Below are 19,287 nucleotides of genomic sequence, written 5' to 3' on the forward strand. Positions count from 1 at the left end.
GTCTTTGACCTGAGAGGCTTACAACCAGAAAGTATACTATTTAGTAGTAATGAGGGCAGCAAACTAGTGCTACAGCTTTGTTTTAAATAAAAAGAGAACTTAGAAAGTGGCAAGTTTCCATGCCAACAGACATGATCCAAACGTACAGTGACTCATGTGATGCGGAAGTTACACACACTTCAGTTTGACAGATAATTTGGCATTATTTTATTATGAATCTGAGTGAGCGTGAATGAAACAAAATCAGTACCAACTTTCTGCAAATGAAGACACAAAGATGTGAAAATTTGGTAAAGACAGTGCTCTCACAAGCCTGAAAACACTTAGGAAATGCAAGTTTCCGTAAATAAGGTGAATGTGGTTTAACTTTATTTACCTGCCAAAGAATCTGTCTAAGAACACTTAAACATAAAATTTCTTAGCTCCGTAACTTATAAAAAAAATTGACTTTCAACAGAGGTGAGGTACTGGGCTGTCATTGTTTACACTAAATCGGAAAAGAAAGCTGGATGAGAAGGATGAATGAAGAAATAGCAAATATACAAGACATTAAAACCAAAAGAGACCTACCGCTTGACACACTAGTTCTGAAAGGTTGCAAAGGCAGAGGCTGTATTAAAACTGCGTTTAGGAGTACAGACGACCATCTGGGTGTGAGGGATTTTCTAATTCAGCTTCCTGCACATCAAAATGATATGTACTCCCAGATACCTAAGAATTTCTGGAGATAAATCTGTTTGCTCAGTAACATACCCAAGTTCGACAGGCGGGGAAGAGACAGCAGTTTGACTGTATGGCAGTTTGACTGTGGAGCTACAATCACACTTCGGACTGGGGGAAAGAGACAGGCAGGCAGGAGAAAAAGCAGAGACACAAGCAAAGGATGCTCGTTCACTTCTGAGCAGAAAGGGCTTCCTGCAGCATGTGTAGGCGTGCCCTGGAGCAAGGGGAAAAACAGCTCTGCCTGATTAAGTTAGAATGATAGAATGATACTTGAAGTACTCATTGAATCATCTAACCTGTGTGTTTTTAAAACACAGGAACAGCAGTAGTGAAGCGTACTCTATTACGGGTTATTGCTTAATCCTCTTCCCATACCATTTTCAGTAAGAACTGTACAGCAATTGGGCTGGGAAGTGGCACGAGTGCCATCCCACAAGCCACAGATGTTTCATACTCATTCTGATGGAAAAATGTTCTAAGAAGGCTAGCAGTGCTGTCAAATTTAGTACTTAAGTTCAAAATTAACATTTCCAAAATACCGATTTTTAACTCAAAAAAACCAGTTTATAACTTTGGTACCTCTTGGTCCCCAATTTCTGAAATTCTTCTAAACTGGTTGCAATGTTGTTCTGTGCCCGTGTTCCTAGCTACTCTGCATAGGTATTAAGAATAGAAGTGAAAGAAGTTTGTAATCACATTCCACTACTCGCTTACTACAGAATTTTTTTTCCAAAGCTTTCCAAAAGCAGGACATAAGCCATATTTTAATTCAATCACGCACACAAAAACTTGGGTTTCCCCGTTTAATAAACATTTTGTGGTAACATCAGCCAGATTTACATAAGACCTGGACATTCTTTCTGATTGTTTTTGTGGGGTTTGTTTGCTTTTTGTTTATTATGTTACAAACTGAAATTAAGGGGAACTTGCAACAAGTCCCACAAAGCACAGTGCAACATTTAAAAAGAAAAGTAAACAAAACTGCCAAACACTCAATCATTTTCTGCCAGAACTGGGATTTTTTTTTCTAAGACATCAGTTTGGGGAGGGGGAGGGATAAAATTCAATGAATAATTAAATGAACTCAAGATAGTGGGAACCGCAAGGAAAAATAAGAAATGACAGCCACAACCTTTTCAATTTAAGGGCAGAATATAAGTCTAAGATATTTTTGATAAATTCTGACAAGAAAAAGAAAACAGCATACTTTAAAGTATATTGAAGCAGTGATTTTTAAACAAAGAAAGCAGAACTAGAACATCTTAAATTTTAATCCTTTCTTTACAGGTTACCTAGCCCACTTTTGATTAAGAAAACTGTAGAAAGTTAGTAACAGCCACAAGTTAACACCGAAAGGTGGCACTTGTCATTTTTCCATAGAGTCCTGCTTTACGGGGTGTCTGAAATGCACTGCTCCGATCTTCTATCATACGTTGCTGACATCAATTGTGTCAGATTTTAGTCCACTGGTCGCTTTTCACCATATTTCTTTGTAAACTCTTCAGCGTTCTTACAGAATTTTTTACGGTCCTTAGAGTATTCTTCAGCTAGGTCAGCCCGAAGGGGATGCTCAGGCTGTGGATCATTCACCAGTGCTATGAGGGACTGGATTACTGTCAAAAGAAGTATAAATACTGTCAGAGACTAAGGTGGTTAATTTTTACAAATCAAAATTTAAGCAAAATTCCCCAGTAAGAAAAGAGCTTTAACTGCATTTAAATACATCCCTATAAATCTAGGGTCTTTTCAAAAGCAAAGCATGAATAAGCTATAGCAATATGCCAAGGTTTAGTTCAATGACCGTGAATGAACACCAGAAAATTGTATTTCTAAACAAAATCAACTGGAATAGACACCAAAATGCACAACAACTTATTTCCATGTAACTGGCATCCTATCGGAAATACTCTCCTACAGCTAAGAAAGAAACTAAGTTTCACAGACAAGTCCATCTAAAGGCCTTGGGTGAAGATGGAATTCCATTAGGAAACATTTTTTCCTAACACCTGTCACGATGTGGCAGTTGTAACTGGCCCTGCTTTCCAAAAACATTTTTTTTCAGCTTTGTTTTTCCTACAGAAACAGCAGACAGTTCTTCCCTTTATTCTAAGCTGCCAAATACCTCCTCTAGCAAAAACACCCTGGGCAAACAAATGGGTAAGAGCCACAAGATGCTCTTCACCCTGCTGTTTACAGCCATTCATCAACGTTCAAACAAAATGTTGTTCTTAAAATCACTGAACAGTACTTGACATTTACGCAGTGAACCTCGCGTACTAGAACGACATTTATTGCTCTCATGCATTTAAAGCTAGATCGGTTACAATGACCAGGACTTCTCCTATTCATCCACTAAAAGGTATACGCATAACTGGGCAAGTCTACAGAAAGCGGGTACACAGAAACATTTCACTGTGCGACAATATTAATAAATACTCGGTTTGAGGTGAGTTTGGGCAACCCAGAGTAATACAGAGCAGCACCCAAAAAGTTTTTGAAGCAGTATAACAAAGTTGTGTTAACTTCCTGCACTGCACATAGAGCCAGCTGCCTCCTGAACTCTCACAAAACACTGACACCTACACCATCCAGTGGCAGGGAGTTCCACAACTCCACCACACGTTGCGCGAAAAGTCCGTGTCTGTTTGTTCTGAAACTGCTACTTTGCAGTTTAACAGGATTCTCCCTTGTTTTGCAATTAAGTTCTTACAATCCCTACCACTCCAGTAGATGCTAAAATACCAGAGTGGCTTCTTTCAGAGCATCAATCTTTTAATGCTCATACTCTTTGCCACCCTTACATGACGGGAATGGGGAACATACCTCAAAACAAATACTCAAAATCCAGAAGTATGCCCGTTGCTATATTGCTAAACAGGAACATTTCTTACCACAAATCAAGAGTTTAAATGGCAACAAACTAAGGCATGCAGAATTCATACTAGCTGACTTCACAGTAACTCGCCTGTCCTGGACTTAGGACAACTGCCATCATATTACTGACTACTCATAAAACGAGCATCAATGCTGCACGTGACAATCCCTTTTCACTCAGTAAAACACGCTAAAACCCTACAGAGAAAGTGTTACTGTGTTACTAAGGTTATTTAACACACAAGCCAGTAAAAATTAGGATTGTCATAACAGCAGTTGCCTCAACATCCACAGCATTTTAAAACTATACTGTCACAACAATCTGTTTTAGTATTAAGCATAAATTAATAAAAAGTACAGCAGTAAGATGCACATTTAGTGTGTGAAAGGTGAGTTAATGATTTATGATGAACCTAATCTCTCTGCTTTCTTGACAGCTGACTGATCAAAACCAATCACTTTGATGCTGTACTAATAACATTGCATTATTTCCTTGAGAAAGGCCCAAGCAGCAAACAGACTGCAGTTTATTTTTCAGTGCAGAAGAGTTCTGGAGAAAAAGGAATACACACTTAAGCAAGGGCTGCAGTAACACTGTTGCAGGTTCATACAAGGATGACACAAACAAGACATTGACACAAAAATGACTTCTTGAAGAGTTAGACAAATGAAAGCCCACAGAACAGCAGAAATAGATTTGCAATATTTTGGTACCCAGGGTTTGTTCCAAATTCTGATTTTAGCATAGTTCTTATCTGCTCTCTCAGATAAAAAGGGAATTGCTACTTTTCAGGGAGACACTATTTCCTACATGCAAACCATTGCTTCAGTGGTTCCAACTAATGCCAACTTGCATTTCAAGCTAGGCAGAGACATGTCCTTCCTTTTTTTAACTAGAGAAGGCTCGTGAGATCAAGACGACTGCTGAGGTGTTACCAGAAACCTTCTACACCTTGTTTCCATTTCATCTTTCTCCTGTATAGCCTGGGATAAATCAACAACAAACCCTAAGACGTTCACTGACCTATGTGAGTTTAACAGGCTCTTTTTGCTGCCACCTCTGCTTTCCCCAACATTCAGCTGCTTGATCTTGTCCCAGACAACTACTGGAATTTTCCTATTTTGTCTTTGGGGCGAGATCATGCAAACTGTAAGTAGTTTTATTAGCATACAGAAGTACACAGAAAAAAGAAGTCTCAAGTACAGCATTGTTTACTATCAGGAACACAGGTCAAGTGAAACAATCCTTAAAGATGAGCCTGAAAGAAGGAAAGACTTTCTCCTGCAGGGCAAGATACTTCAGTGTCACTGAAGCTCTTGCACTAAACTGCTACTCATCTGAATTAATATTATTAAAAAAATACAGTTTTTGCGAGGTTGTTTGCTCTTTCTATATGTGCAACAATAAATGCTTAATATCAAACTAATCATTACCTGCCAGAAAACATGAAATTCTCACCCCAACAACTAGTGGAAGCAACAACAACAGTTGCATGCTGTGCTCACAACACGTGATTCATAATGCAAACCTTACAACAACAAATATACATAAGAACAGTTTACAAGAGCGTAAGACCAGCTGACAAGCTGAAACACTATTAGCTTTAAATTGAAACGCAATACGGAGTTTCTCGGCATCCAGTTCCTTCTCCACCTGGAGTCCTACCTTGGTCAGTTTTGGTTGCTGGCTTCCAGTTTTCAGCACTAATTACTGGCAGACAAACCTGCCCCTTTTCATCGATGTTAGGGTGATAGATCTTTGTTTTAAATGTAATCTTAGGAGGTTTGAATGGATATTCTGCTGGGAAGTTGATTTCGATTCTGAAGGCTCCTTTATCATATGGAGGATTGTCCTGCAACAAGAAGGCAGAATGTCAAGAATCTGGCATGTTCTGATAGATACAATTAAGAAAAAGCATGCTCCAGACTTCGATCTATCAAATGACCTCTTCTAAAGGCACTTTCTTCCTACGCATATCCATGTCTCTGTGTCAGGAAACAGGAAAACCTACTTGTTAAGACAGAGGCGATACCTCCTCTACAGCATTTGTATTCACCCTGGAAAAAGCAGATTACCACTGTTCTGAAGTTGACTGACATTTCTCCAGTAAGAAAACATCCAATCTCCTTTACTCCAAACTCAAGGTCCTACCTAGTAAGTAGCTTTATTCGCAACTTTGTATTTCAAAAAACATTGCAAACCCTTCCTGAGATACAAACAGGAAGCCTGACAAGGAAAATTGGTTTCTTTAAACCTAGTTATTTTACATGTCTCTCAACATGGTGGTATGAACAGCAAAGCAATTTGATTTGTCAGATTTCCCTATATGTTCTGAGAACATTTTTGTGCTGACTACACAAAAATCTGCTGAGCATTCGTTGTTACTAAAGATAGATATTCACTGCGTCTGCTGATGAGAACATTCTGAATTTGTGTGCAGTTTTAGCACCCACTCTTATCAGATCATTTTTGAAGGAGCATGATGAGAGAACCGTGAAGTAAGCAAAGTAGGTCTTCATGCTGAAACAGAAAAAACAATGCCCACAATTTCATTTAGAAAACCTGTTAGACTATTGATACTGCTTCAAATAGTAACTGCAGAAGAAAGGCAGAAGAAAAATAAACCATTGCTACATGTAAAGCATCTGAAAATACCCTCTGCACTGAAATTAGTAACTATGGCATGAAGCCTTTCCAAACACTCTGGGAATCAAAAGACGAGTTTCCAGTTGGCGTAAAGTATAATCTCACACATTCTTCATTAGGAAGCAGACCATTCCCTGCAATCAAACCCACTCCAGAAGTTAAAAAAAGGTTTACCAATATTTGGGGATGGGGAGTGTGTTATTAACGTATTATTCAACAGAAAACATTTAATTTTAGTTTCACCCATACGGAGAAGTCTGGTTGTGCGTTTCTAGGAAATAGAGCACAATTTTTGCTGTGTATTGCTGTCCAAGGAAAAGGTAACTAGAATGGCTCTAAAAATCACTTTTTATCCAAGCAATTCTAAAAGCTTTGGAAGTTTAACAAATCACTTTGTGGTGGTGGTGGTGGCAGCTTAAGCAGTAAGTGCCCTCTCCCTGCACAGCTCACTTGTTTTTACCTCCATCACATGCTATAATTTGTGAGGATGTTCCGTAAGCTGATACAGGAACTGACCTGGCTTAAAAGTGTCCATTTTCTGCTTGACTGTCAGTCAGAACACCTCTCCACCATTACTCACCAACTAAAAACGTATGTAAAGGGTTGCTCATGTTTTAAGTAGACAAAACACAGAATATTCAAGCAATTAATTTCCAATAATTTGTTGTATTTATTTTAGCACTGACAAGGGAGACAGAATTATAAATACTAAACACGAACGACAAACACAACTCACATTCACCTGGAGTACTTTTGCTGTGCAAGTTTGTCCATAGTAAACAGTTTTGATTAACTGAAATTAAATTCATGGTAGACCAACAGTACCTCTTACCAGAGCAAGGAGCCTGGGATAGGCAGTCTCATTTTGATGTTGAAGTCAAACAAATAGTGCACCTTTTCAACATACAGGACAAACTATCTTATTCTACAGTTTATAAAGGAAAAGAAGTTGACAACCTATCTTCAATCTGCTTCTTCATTGAGCAAACACCCTTAAAAACTAACAGGTGTTCTGAAGAACAAAATGTGTTACATGCAAGAAATTCTGAGGTGTATCCTACACAGTGATTCTGTATGAACACTATTAAAAATATTAACCTTTGTCTTTCACATCTTCATTAAGAAACTGACCAAAGTAATGCCTACTTAGAGTTTAATAATCAGTAACTAGTTAGTCCTGCTAAAGTAGGAATAATATGTCTTTAAACCCTAAGCAGGAACATTTTCTAAAATGGAAACAGCACAAAAAACTTCAAAAGCAAAAACTCAGCAAAAAAGTTAAACTTGCAACCAGTTTGTATATTACTTTAAGCCAAACTCCAGCATTGCAATACCTAAAAAACCCTTATGCCAAGACTAAAGCATCTTCTATAGCGTATCCTCAAAATAACCATACTACTCTGTAAACGCACACAACACACTAATAATTACTATCATAAGTATAATTTCACAACAAAACTCCCTCTTACCCATACCAGTAGTGAATTTAAGGCTAATTCCCTTGCAGCAGGGCACATTATAAATCCAAAGGCAGGTATGAAGCACAATTCACTGCAACGACGTTTAAACACTTGTGATGATGTGAACCTTTGCAAAAAAACCCACTAAGGTCATACTCACTAAGGTGAGCAGAAACTGTTAAAAATAGATACTGTACACTACATACTGCTAATTTTAACAGGAATAAACAAGCACTTTGGTGTTTTTCTTTATTAGTCATATTTACCAACCGTATAGTGCTTCGAAGTATTACCAAAACAATGAACTCTTACATATGAACCACAAATACCAGAGCAGCTTATTAAAGTGTATTGTTGCTCAGCTCTGTCAAATTTTAATGTCAAATCCTGCTTGCTTTATTTGCAAGAGTAGCCTCAACCACTCAAAGGAATTACTTGCAGGAAGACAAGTAAACAGTACACTAAATGTATTCTACAGTATTTAGAGTGCAAAGGCCTAGCCAACATCTCAGCCTGTGTGATCTGAATTTGGGAATGACCGCCAACTAACAAAGTGGAGAAACTGCTACGAGATGTTTCCCAGCCTTACAAAAGGACAGATCTACTTTGGTCGGGGGACCTTTTTGGTAGAACCCAAGTAAAAGCAGAACTGACATCCTGGTGGCACAGCTTCTATTGCTGCAGACTTAAAAGTAGCTCGTGTAACAAAAGGAGCATGGGCCATGGCAGTGGAAAATAAAGGAGGTGAAAATCCAGGTGAATTCACCACACTACGTTTCCCATTTTCCCCTCAGTAACAAATCCCTCCCTATTTGACTAACACCATGGTTATCTACTTCTATTAAACATTCTCTTAAAAGACAGTAGTGTTGTATACAATTAAAGTGTGTATGTGTGGGTTGGCATTAATTAATGCCTAAATAAAGAGACTTTTTTTTTAAAAGAAAGAGCTAATTCTAAAATTCAAACATTTTCTTTGCATCAAACTTTTTCCATTACTCAACTTTTTCCTAGAAATAAATCTAGTTGATTAAAAAAATAAATCTATTAAGGAGTAAACAAAGTATTTCAGACCTCAGAGGTTTTTTTTTTTTCTTCCTATGATGATGTAGATTTTGTACTTTTAGCTTAAGGTAATAAACAACACACCTCACTTGCTTCCCCCTTCCAACACCTCTCCCAAGTACCCCAGTGCCATCACTGAGTCCGCAGCACTCGCCAGCTGCAGCCGTGTCTTGGACCAGGCCTACAGTTATGAAGCATCCAGGCAGGTATCGATCAGAAGTCTAGAACACCTTTCAATTACATATGGATTTTTCTTTACGCTAGTTATAGAAACCGCCTACTAACATTATCAGACTTCGATAAAACAAAACAAAGACGACACTCAAATAAAATGAGACAGGAAGATGACACAAGATGTCTAAAGAGAGATGAGAATTACATCCAGGAGCACACTTCACTGCCCAGAGTATGTTTAAGATGCTGCAGTATAATCTATATAAACTTACGTTGTGTCTATAAACAACTAGCTTCTGCAGAAACCCACAACTCTGAAAACCAGGTTTTACAATAATAAAAGAGATTCTTGTCAGGGTACAAAAATTAACTAATGGTCACCAGTAGCACTACTAAACTGTGGATTTATGAGAGTCAAATGATCCTCACTTTATTTTAAAGCTCATTAGAATAAGGAGTAGCCTATACTCACAGGAACAATAAGCCCTTGCCAAGTCAATAAATTAGCTTCATCAACCTGGATATTACGGAAGTTTTTCATTCCACATTTGCGGATTTCTTCAAGCTCCTGAAAAGCAAGCAAAGTGTAAGTTAATAACAGTATTAAGCAAGATGCTCATATTTATTTTTCAAAGTGCTTAGAGGTCACCGTGGGTGTCTTTAACATTAAAGAAGCTTGAGGTTTAACGGTAGCAACCCACACAAATAAGAAATAAAGTTTTGCACTAGTGAGAAGTAAAACCCTCTGAGACAAGGTATTAAAAAAACACAACACCCAAACACAACCACTTATTTTTTGATATGTCAGGAAAATAAAAAAAAAGTCTTGTTATTACCATCATTACAGACACAACAAAGTAGAAGTCTAAAAACATTCTTAAAGGCACTTTCTTTAATATCTCAAATGCAAATCAGTGCCTTTGGTAACGGACTATTGATAACTCTGTGAGGCGAAAAAATAAAGCGCATCTTGGGAATTGTCTGAAGGAAAGCAGTGATTTGGAAGGATTATTTCCTAACAGTGTTGTACATGAATAAAGTCACTGAACAGGCCAATTATTTCAACTGAAAACTAAAATTCCTGCATGACCAACTTAAATTGATACAAACCCAGAAAAATATCAATCTAGGCCAAACTAGCCTTATTTAGACCAATAACGTGAGAAGATACAGCTTTATCTCCGTTTTGTACCTCACAGTTAACAGCAATAGATTAAGATACCTTTCTTTATAGCTGTATCACTCTTGAACAAGGTATCTTTCTGCACCAGACAATCGCCAGTCAAACTGGTTTTGATCAGTTAGTGATCCAGGTATCACCAAAATATGTATTTAAGAATTTTTATATTTAGACTGATGTATAAGCCCTAGTGTAGCGACTGTTTCCTACAGCATTTCATAAGACCTGAAAAGAAACACCTCAAGGTGTGTGTTGTCCCCCCCCACTTTTTTTTTTCCCTCCATAACAACTATAGCCCTTCACTGGTGAATTCAGCAGTTTTATCTTTAAAGAGAATTTAACTGAATTCAAATTCAAATCATCCACAAATGAAATACAAAACTTTCCCAGTGCTTTCAAAACTGAAGCACATGCCTATGTGTCTACATAGGTTAGGAAAAATGTTGCTTATACAGCAACACTGGTGCACTCTGCCAGCTCACAGTTCTTCACCGGGTGCTAGCGTATTTGCAAAAGTAGACTGGATATTATTACGATAAAAGCACCATCTATAAGCAAAGGCACTATACACTGAAAAAAAAAATCAGTTTTCCTGGTACAAGTGTTGTACTGTCCATGTTTTTGGTTTGTTTTTTTTCCCCCCTAAGAGAGCTCTATGTTTATCTTAGACCAAAACTTCCTGCATCTGACTGGCAGAGCTTTAATACTTGTAGCAATCTCTTGCTTAAACTTAGCATCATGGTAAAATGCAAACCCAAAGGGAAAATGAGATTTCCAAATGCACGTTAAAAAAATAATTTAAAAAATTCACATGACAGCCACATGGAAGATGAACATTTACATTCCCACCCACTGCACCTACAAAGGCAAGAGCATACTCAGAATACAGAGGTTTAACCTTGGAGTCTTGGATATTGAACTGACGCCCAACACAATCTTCACAACACTAAACCCGACTATTTAGTCTAGACCTGTGGATTAATCCCCAAATTCCACCGCTGCTAGATTTACACAATATCACAGATGATTTCGCCATTTTTTTAAAAAAAGGCTAAGAGGATTATCCTATTTCCTTAAAGCAGGAAAACATTAAAACCCCCACAAAAATGATCTCATGAAGCACATTTATAGGGATACAGAACAAACCAAAATACTCAAAAGAAAATAACCTTTATTATCACAGCTATAAGAGATCCTTTAGGATCACTGACACTGCAAATCCAGACAGTGCCTTACAGGGGCTCTGAGTGCCCCGAGCAACGGCTCAGGGAGAGTCTGACTGGGACCAGACTGACTCTTGCCCAACAGGGTCAGGGGAGCAACTCGCTCCCAACAGCGTTTTGAGCTGCTCGCTCTCTACTCATACAGAACTGTCAAGTCCTGGCAAACCACCACTCCACAGCAGGTAAAAGGGATAAAACCCATTCCACACTAGATGTAACACACCAAGCACTGGGAACAAAATAGCTAATTAACCGGTAGGTATTTAAGCATGAATAAACATGCATCACAAGGGCCTTCACTCTAATATAAGGAAAGGAAAATGACAATTTTCTAGTTACTGTATTAAAAACATTACACGTACAACAGAAATCTCCCCATTAATGTCCCAACGGGAGTGCAGCTTCCCTGCAGAAGCTTTTATCACAGGTTCAGATGACAGCATTACACTGCTTCTGGCCCAGAGAACAATTGCCCAGACACAGAAAAAGGGAGGACTATGGTTCTTTAATTCAGGTATGTTATTAAGCTAATAAAACAAATTAGAAAAGCATGGCTTCACGTTACTGGAAAATTAAACACCTACATTTTATAATTAGATTCAGGTTAAAAAAATTGGATGCTGAATTAAGAAATGCAAGAATCCAGTATAGAGATCACTACAAAATTGTAAAACTTTGTGTGAAAGCAAATAAAATTTTAAAACAAATATGCAATTTGCTCCCTGTTTTCCCTGAGGTCTACCACATGAGAGAGGGAATTAAACAGCCCAGAAGACACTAAAGAACTAGCAGAAAATGATTCAGGACATCTTTCTCTAAACTGACACACGAAGCCTTTGCAGGAATTCACTTTCAAAACCAAACCAAAAAAAAGGTGGTAAGTTACTGCAGTGTATCAGGACATATCCTGTGCTGCTCCTGCTGCCTTGGGGCCGGCGGTAGTAATTGACAACCAAAAAAGGGACTAGATGGGGATAAACCTGGCAATTCTTTTCCTTGCACACAGGCATGGCTGCAACAGTCATGGAGAATCAAGCAAGCCTACCTTAGCAGAGGTCTTGCCTGAACTACACGCTCAAGACAGGTTCCAATTTATAAGAGAAATTACTTTTCTTATACTAGAATTGTTTAAGATTTCATATGTCACTCCAAATTAATCAATACCACGTTAGACTTATTTACAAATAGCGCTTTTTTTTTCCATACCACTATCCCCCCCCAAATACAATGTTATAAGCTTTTAGGGGTTTTCTGTCTAGTGCATCAGGAGTGGTAAGAGATTCCACATTCACAATTTAAGGGGGGTGTGGGGGTGTGGGTGTGTTTTGTGTGTGCTGGTTTGTTTTTTTTCCTAGCAATTGCCAAAACCCATAATAAAGATCTAACTGCCTCAGAACTACAGAGGCAGACACAACTACAGTATAAATGTACTGTTAAAAAAGTGAATGAGCTATTACATACTTTCAAACAGCACAGATTAAAAGTTAATACTGCATTTAACATGGGCTTCAGCAACTCCAAAGGGACAAAACTTATGAGGGAGAAGGATGTAGTCCAGATATTTATTTCAAAATAATAATAAAGAGTCTAGGCAGACAGTAAATAAATTAATTCCTTTTCTTGTCCTCCACCCCTTAATTTTGCCAAGTAACATAATTAAAGGAGCACAGGAGGAGTGTAACTAATGGTTAGAAGACTGCAGTATAAATTTCAATCAGTCTTTCATTGCCCGCTCTGTTATCAACCTTGCACGTGACCTTGCTGCATTGGTCTCCCCATGTGTAAGATAGGAACGTTGTCTTAGTTCACAGGGCTCTCGAGACATGCTGTTTGTAGTTTGGATATGTTCAGAGAAAGTGTTATACACAGCACATGAAATGGAGAAAACATTGTTTCAGAGGTAGCATCTGATCTTCAAGTATAACGCTGCAGGTAGTCATAAAAGCACATCCTTTCTCTCATGTACAAATAAGGAGTTAATATTTTTTATTTTCAATATTGTGTAATAATTTGTGCTGTTCAAAGCAAAAATTACATGTTTGAAATTAAAAAGTGGCATCAGCTTAAAACATAGTAAGTCTTTTAAAAACCCTGCAACTGTTTTGCCCACACATCTTTCAAGTTTTGGGACTTCTCTAAAAACAAACAACCCCAAAACAAAAAACCCCACCAAGCCAGACAGGAAAATGCAGTGCAGACAAACACTTGTCAGAGTGCAATCCAAGAACATAGGAATAAGTTTAAGTGCTCATACTGACTTCAGCAAGTTCTGCATCAAGCCCAAAATGCTATTAAATGCACAAGAGAAACAAAAGTCCACTGAAATAACTCTAAACCATGTTTCTCTACTGTTTACAATTTATCTTTACCTCTTGATAAATACATTCTCTAAGAGAAGTGTGACAAAGTTAAACAGGCTCCAAGACACTGATAAGGAACTGGCCAGTTTTACTTATGAAACTCATACACTACAGAGAATTGTTAAAACATCTTAAAATCAAGTATAATTAAAACAAACAAATGAAACGACAAACACACACAACACAAAACCAACCAAAACCCCACAGAGATTCTAGCTCTTACATGAACTAAGTTTCCACTGCAAGATTACAACCCTCTATACTCACATGCCTTTTATTTACTAAGTAAAACTACTTATTGGCAAAGTGTTTTCATTCGATTAAAAATCCTTTTGTCAATTCTCAGTTTCAAGAAGGGAAAATGAATCCATATTCTCACTTCTGTATAAGGACAATCATATGTTGCTAAAAAACCACGTTTCCCTTGTTACTGATAACCGGCATTTGGATCAATTTAGAATTGTTTCTCAAATATCAAAGTTGTTTAAACCTCCTTTATCTGAAGGGCTATGGTGTTTACAAGGCCACAGCACCCTGGCGATTGCAGGCCACCTACAGCAGGTACCTGGGCGTGGCTTCACAATTGTATTTTATCATGGAGTTCAACAGCTGCATCAATGTTTGACTATGCAATTATGGAAGCAGAGTAAAAACAGTAAGATTAAAATAATTGTCTATGTACCTCACTTCATATGTGAAGTTTTGTTTACTCCTTAAATCTATTTTCAATACCAAATACACTTTTGAATATCTAAAAAAACAGGAAACAAAAGCATGGCTCTTACAGACACCTTAGCTCGATCATATCGCAAAACACCACAGAAGGGAGCACCTACACGGACAGGACAGCCTTCTCAAATACTACCTAAAAACGCCTATTGAAGGTGCGTCTCCACCACGTTACTCCACCAAGGAAGTAGTACGACTATCCAGCATTGAACTAGCCTTCCCTTTGCACTACCGACTACCTCTCCACATAGCACTTAGCTATGGATCTCACATGGAAAATGACTTGTTTTACATTAGCGGGTGGCAACTGTGAAAAGCATTTCATTGAAATCTCTGGCATGTCTCTTGGAGATCGATGTTCCCAATCATCCATGTTTGGAGACAATTTGCTTTTTATGAGAAAGAGTTGTGAAGCAAAGTAGCTCTCTTAAAAGAGAAGCCTCATATCCTTTCCTAAATATCACAACTCCGTATTTGCCTGGTTTTACCCTGAGAGATCATCCATAACAACATATCCTTGACAAAGACTGCTTTAATCCCACCTCTTGCATTTTGTGAGGAGTCAAGATCTGACAACTGTGGCTCTTTGAAGAGGTGTAATGGTGGCTCACAGATCCAAACGCCACCTCAGATGTCGCTGGAATACAATTCATTACCCATGTTTATTTCACATTTTTGCTAACCTAGGTGTGCTCCCGGGAAGGGCACATATCCACTAATTTTTTGTAAATGAGGAGAGAAGACTTCAGTTAGACTATTTGATAGTATAAAACTCTGCAAAAATAGACCATAAACAGGGTCTTTGGCCTAGGAAATGTAATTTGCTCAAACAGAGCCTGAGATACAAGATAATCTTATTCTTGTTATAACTTGACTTCATGTTTAAAATGGAACCGTACAAGTACAATGGCAAAATTTGTAATACTTCTTTCACAAGGTTTGCAAACTGAAGATACAAATGGCTTCCACAACCTGAAAGGGACTCCCATTTCCACTTGGAAGGTGGAAACTATACTCATGCTCCCAGTTTTCTACATGCTGACAGCATGTTATTATGAACTTACTACATCCAGTCTCTTTGAGCCACTGTGATTAATATAAATAACTATGATGCATGACAAGTCCAGGAAAAATGCAGTACTTCAAAATGTTGGCAAGACCTTAAGGAAATGGGAATTGCTTTATTTTATGTGACCTATAAAAGGTTTGAAGTTTATTCTCACTTACCAAAGACAAACTTGGTATTTAGCTCAAGGAAGTGACAGTTAATGCTTATCCTAAATTATTTTAAACATAACTGAGTGACACACTGAAAAACTCTATTTCCTTTAGTTATAATCATTCATCATTCTACGACCCCCAGAAAGACACACCACAGAATCTTCCATACTGCAAAACTCCAACAATGAAAGACTTTAAAAAGTAGATCTGCGAATTTGGAACTTAATGATTTAGGTTGATAGACATGTGAGTTCAGACCTTCAAAACATCATGCTGCAGCAATCCAGATTACATCATCTGTTCGAGAGCTCTACTTTGTTCCTACCGAGATGAATGGCAAAACTCAAAGCCCTTTGGGCTGACTCAACTCTCCAAAAGGCACAAAGGCAGCGGCTTATTTACCAGCCTTTACAAGTCGTATGATACAGCATCTCGCAGCTCTTGAATTGGCATAAAACACACGCACAACATGCACAACCCACAAACATCAGGCAATAAAAACGAAAGTAATAACATAACAGGGAAGTTATCAGTGTCTCTTTCCTTCCTACACCACTCCCTCTGAAAAGCAACTGCCACATCCTTTTTCTAGAAAAGGAGGAGGTCATGTTGTCAAAAACCATTTTTACAGCATTTTGGTGAAAGATTAAAGTACTAGCTAACGTTTTAGAAGTACAATGGAACTGGGAAGGGGGAGGAGGGGCGCTGAAAAGCAAGAGGCACTGCAGATATTAAGAACAATTTTTCTTGCCTTTCAGATTTTTATGTTCTATTTTAAATTTAAAAAGAAAAAATAATTGGAAATATATTTTTTCCTGCCAGAGCAGTAGTGATGTGCTTTTGAACAATTAATGGATTTTTTTCAGAACAGGCAGAAAAGCTGCCTTGCAAAAAGATAAAATTAAATGGTGGTTTACTATCTGAAACTAATGGGAAACCTTATTTGAATATAAAGCAACAGACATATTGATTATGATGCTAAAGCTGTGACAAAACATAACAGCTATCAAAAATGCAATAAAAAAATGAATACCATCTCATCAGGATCCTTAAGGACAATGAAAGGTCTGTGCCTACTGATTCAATATATATGAATGACTCTGCACACAACGTATCTACTATTTAATTTTTAATTGCTCCACAGCACATTTAAACCAACAAAACTAGCCTTATGAAAGCACTGCCGACCTATTGGTTTCTTCAAAAATAACCGAGTTATAAGGGTTAATTATGTATCTGTGCAATTAAGGAAATGCAACTTCAAAATCTGCCATCTACATGTCTTAGTAAATTCCTGTCCCTATTCGGGGGTTCATATCCCTGAAGCTAGTTGCAAATCCAATATTAAGTCTAACAGAATCGCCCATATATCTGTCAAATTCTAGCACATGGTTACATTGCACCCCACAGGGACAGGTTTTTAATAAGGCTAAAACATGGCCTGACAGTTAGAGGGCCTTTCCCCTATGTTTCACAGGACTAGCCTGTAAAGTTCATTGATTTACATTACAGGCACTTTGCATGCAAATACTGTAGGGTATTGCCATAGCATTTTACAGATGGCTAAATTTTACACCACTATGTATGCATGTCCTAGGCAAACTGCACTGCATGCGGTTTGTGATGTTAATTGGCAATTATATACGACACATAAAATAAACTTGTGTGCTTTGGGGGCAATGGTTAACATTTTCTAGGAAGTACTGTACTCCTCAAGCAAAATGATGAGACATGTAATGCCAAGCAGTATCTTACAATAAACTATACGTGCTCTTGGTTAAAACCTAACTGAGGCAGAGTTTATGTTTACAAGTATCATCCACACTTTAGAACAAATAGAGTGAAGACAAAAACATTACCACGTCTGCAGTGAATGAGGAAACTTCTGAACTCAGGTCCATATTTCAGCGTGATAAACCTCTTACTCATACAAGGAAGAGGTTACTCTCCAAAACAACAAAACCGAAATTATTTAATCCCTGGGCGTTTGGGGAAGGTTCCTCACCAAGGAAAGAGCGGGGGGAGCAGAGAACCCCCACCCGCAAGGAGGGATGAGAGGCCGCTTCCCCGCCGCCCGGCCGAGCCCTCCCCGCGGGCAGGGCTGGGGAATCGCGCCGCGGCTGCGGCACCACCGGCGCGGGGCGACCCCTCACGCCGCCCCGGGGATTGCCCCAGCCCCGGGCGGGGGCCGAGGCGTCCCGGCAGCGGCGTTTCCTTCCCCCCCCCGGCCCTTCCTCTTTGCTTAGTCACCGCAGGAGCCCCCCGAGGGAGGGGGACGGGGCGGCCCGCAGCGGCCCGAGGCGCCCGCCAAGCGCCCCCGCCAAGCTCCGGGCGGTGGCCAGGAGCCGCGGGGCACCGCCGGAGTGCGGGGCGGCGGCGAGGGAGACAGCGAGGCCCCTCACGGCCGCGGCCTAGGTGCCGGCTGCTCCCGTTCCGGTCGCTCCGGCCCAGGGTGCCACCGAGGGGAGGCGAGACGGCTGCTCCGCCGGACCGCGGCTGGGGAGGCGATCCCCCGCACCCAAAGGGCCACCGGGGCGGTAGTGGGGTGCCCATCGCCGCCCGCCCACCGGCCCTGCCCGGCGCGGCGCTGCCTGTTACCTTCATCAGCCTCCTGCTGGCCGCCATCTTGGCTCTGCTGCTGCCGCCCCACAATGCATGGCGGCGGCGGGCAGGGCGCTAAAGCCCTGCGCTTCCTGGGGCGGGACGGGCTGGGCTCGGCTCGACCGGGCTGGGCTCCCCCCGGGGCTGCGCTGGGCCCGCCCCGCCGGCCGGAGCGCTGCTGTGGGGCGGCGGGCTCCTCGCGGCGCTGCCCCCTCAGAGTCGGCGCGGGCTGCGCCTCTGCGGGGCTACGCGGCTTCGTCCCGCGGGGAGAGGAGGCAGGAAACGCTCCGTGCCGGCCCGGAGCCCGCCCTGCAGCCCTCCCGCGGCCCGGGAGCGCACACGCTGCCCCGGGGCTGAGGAGCATCCTCTCTCTGAAAGCTGGCTGTCTGCCCGCCCTCCTCCAGTACTCGGTGTTTTTTAATCGTCGATCAATGCTTTAAAATGCTGGTGTGGCTTATTCAATTTACTGTGCATCACCCCAAATGCGGTACTATCTTCCTTGATAGGGAAAGAGACAGCAACCTGGACTTAGGGGATTTATCAAATAAGCCCACATTGTGTTCAGAGCCCTTCACAACCTTTATTTCTTAGTTTCTTAAAATACTCTAGAAAGAGAGGGGAGTTTCCAGAAGTGTACCAGACCCGAAGTGTACCAGACCCACACAAACCATCCTCAGATGTTTTTTTTTTCCTCTGATGAAACTCACCTCAAGTGCATCACTGGCCGTACCTTCCCATGACCAGTTCCATCCAGCCTCACCCCAAGCTTCCAGCCCGCTGTGTCCTGCTGCAATCTCCTAGAGAAAACCAAGCTGTGGAAAAGGAGATAATGTCACTGTCAGTATTAATCAAGACTATAATTTGCCATGTGCTTTTTAGGTCTTTAATGGAGCTGTAATTGTAACTGCTCTCCAGCTTTGATCCTCCCCAGCTGGCCTCTAGCAACTGCTGCAGGAGCAGTTCAGATGTCTAACCGTGGGCATCCAGTGTCATTTCAGGTGCCCTACGGTATCTAAGGCACAGGGCTAGC

General features: G+C 40.2%; 1 protein-coding gene across 1 annotated transcript; it reads right to left on the reverse strand.

Annotated features, from left to right (window-relative positions):
• Nucleotides 1-183: 183 nt before the first annotated feature.
• On the reverse strand, nucleotides 184-18,358 carry UBE2L3 (ubiquitin conjugating enzyme E2 L3). The gene is made up of 4 exons (XM_075770201.1): nucleotides 18,255-18,358; nucleotides 9,416-9,511; nucleotides 5,264-5,450; nucleotides 184-2,336 (listed from the first exon to the last, which is right to left on the reverse strand). The coding sequence occupies exons 1-4, from the start codon at nucleotides 18,279-18,281 to the stop codon at nucleotides 2,182-2,184; spliced, it is 465 nt and encodes a 154-aa protein (XP_075626316.1). The 5' UTR covers nucleotides 18,282-18,358; the 3' UTR covers nucleotides 184-2,181.
• Nucleotides 18,359-19,287: the final 929 nt, after the last annotated feature.

Source organism: Balearica regulorum, chromosome 17 (assembly GCF_011004875.1).
Source record: "Balearica regulorum gibbericeps isolate bBalReg1 chromosome 17, bBalReg1.pri, whole genome shotgun sequence".
Lineage (NCBI taxonomy): Eukaryota > Metazoa > Chordata > Aves > Gruiformes > Gruidae > Balearica > Balearica regulorum.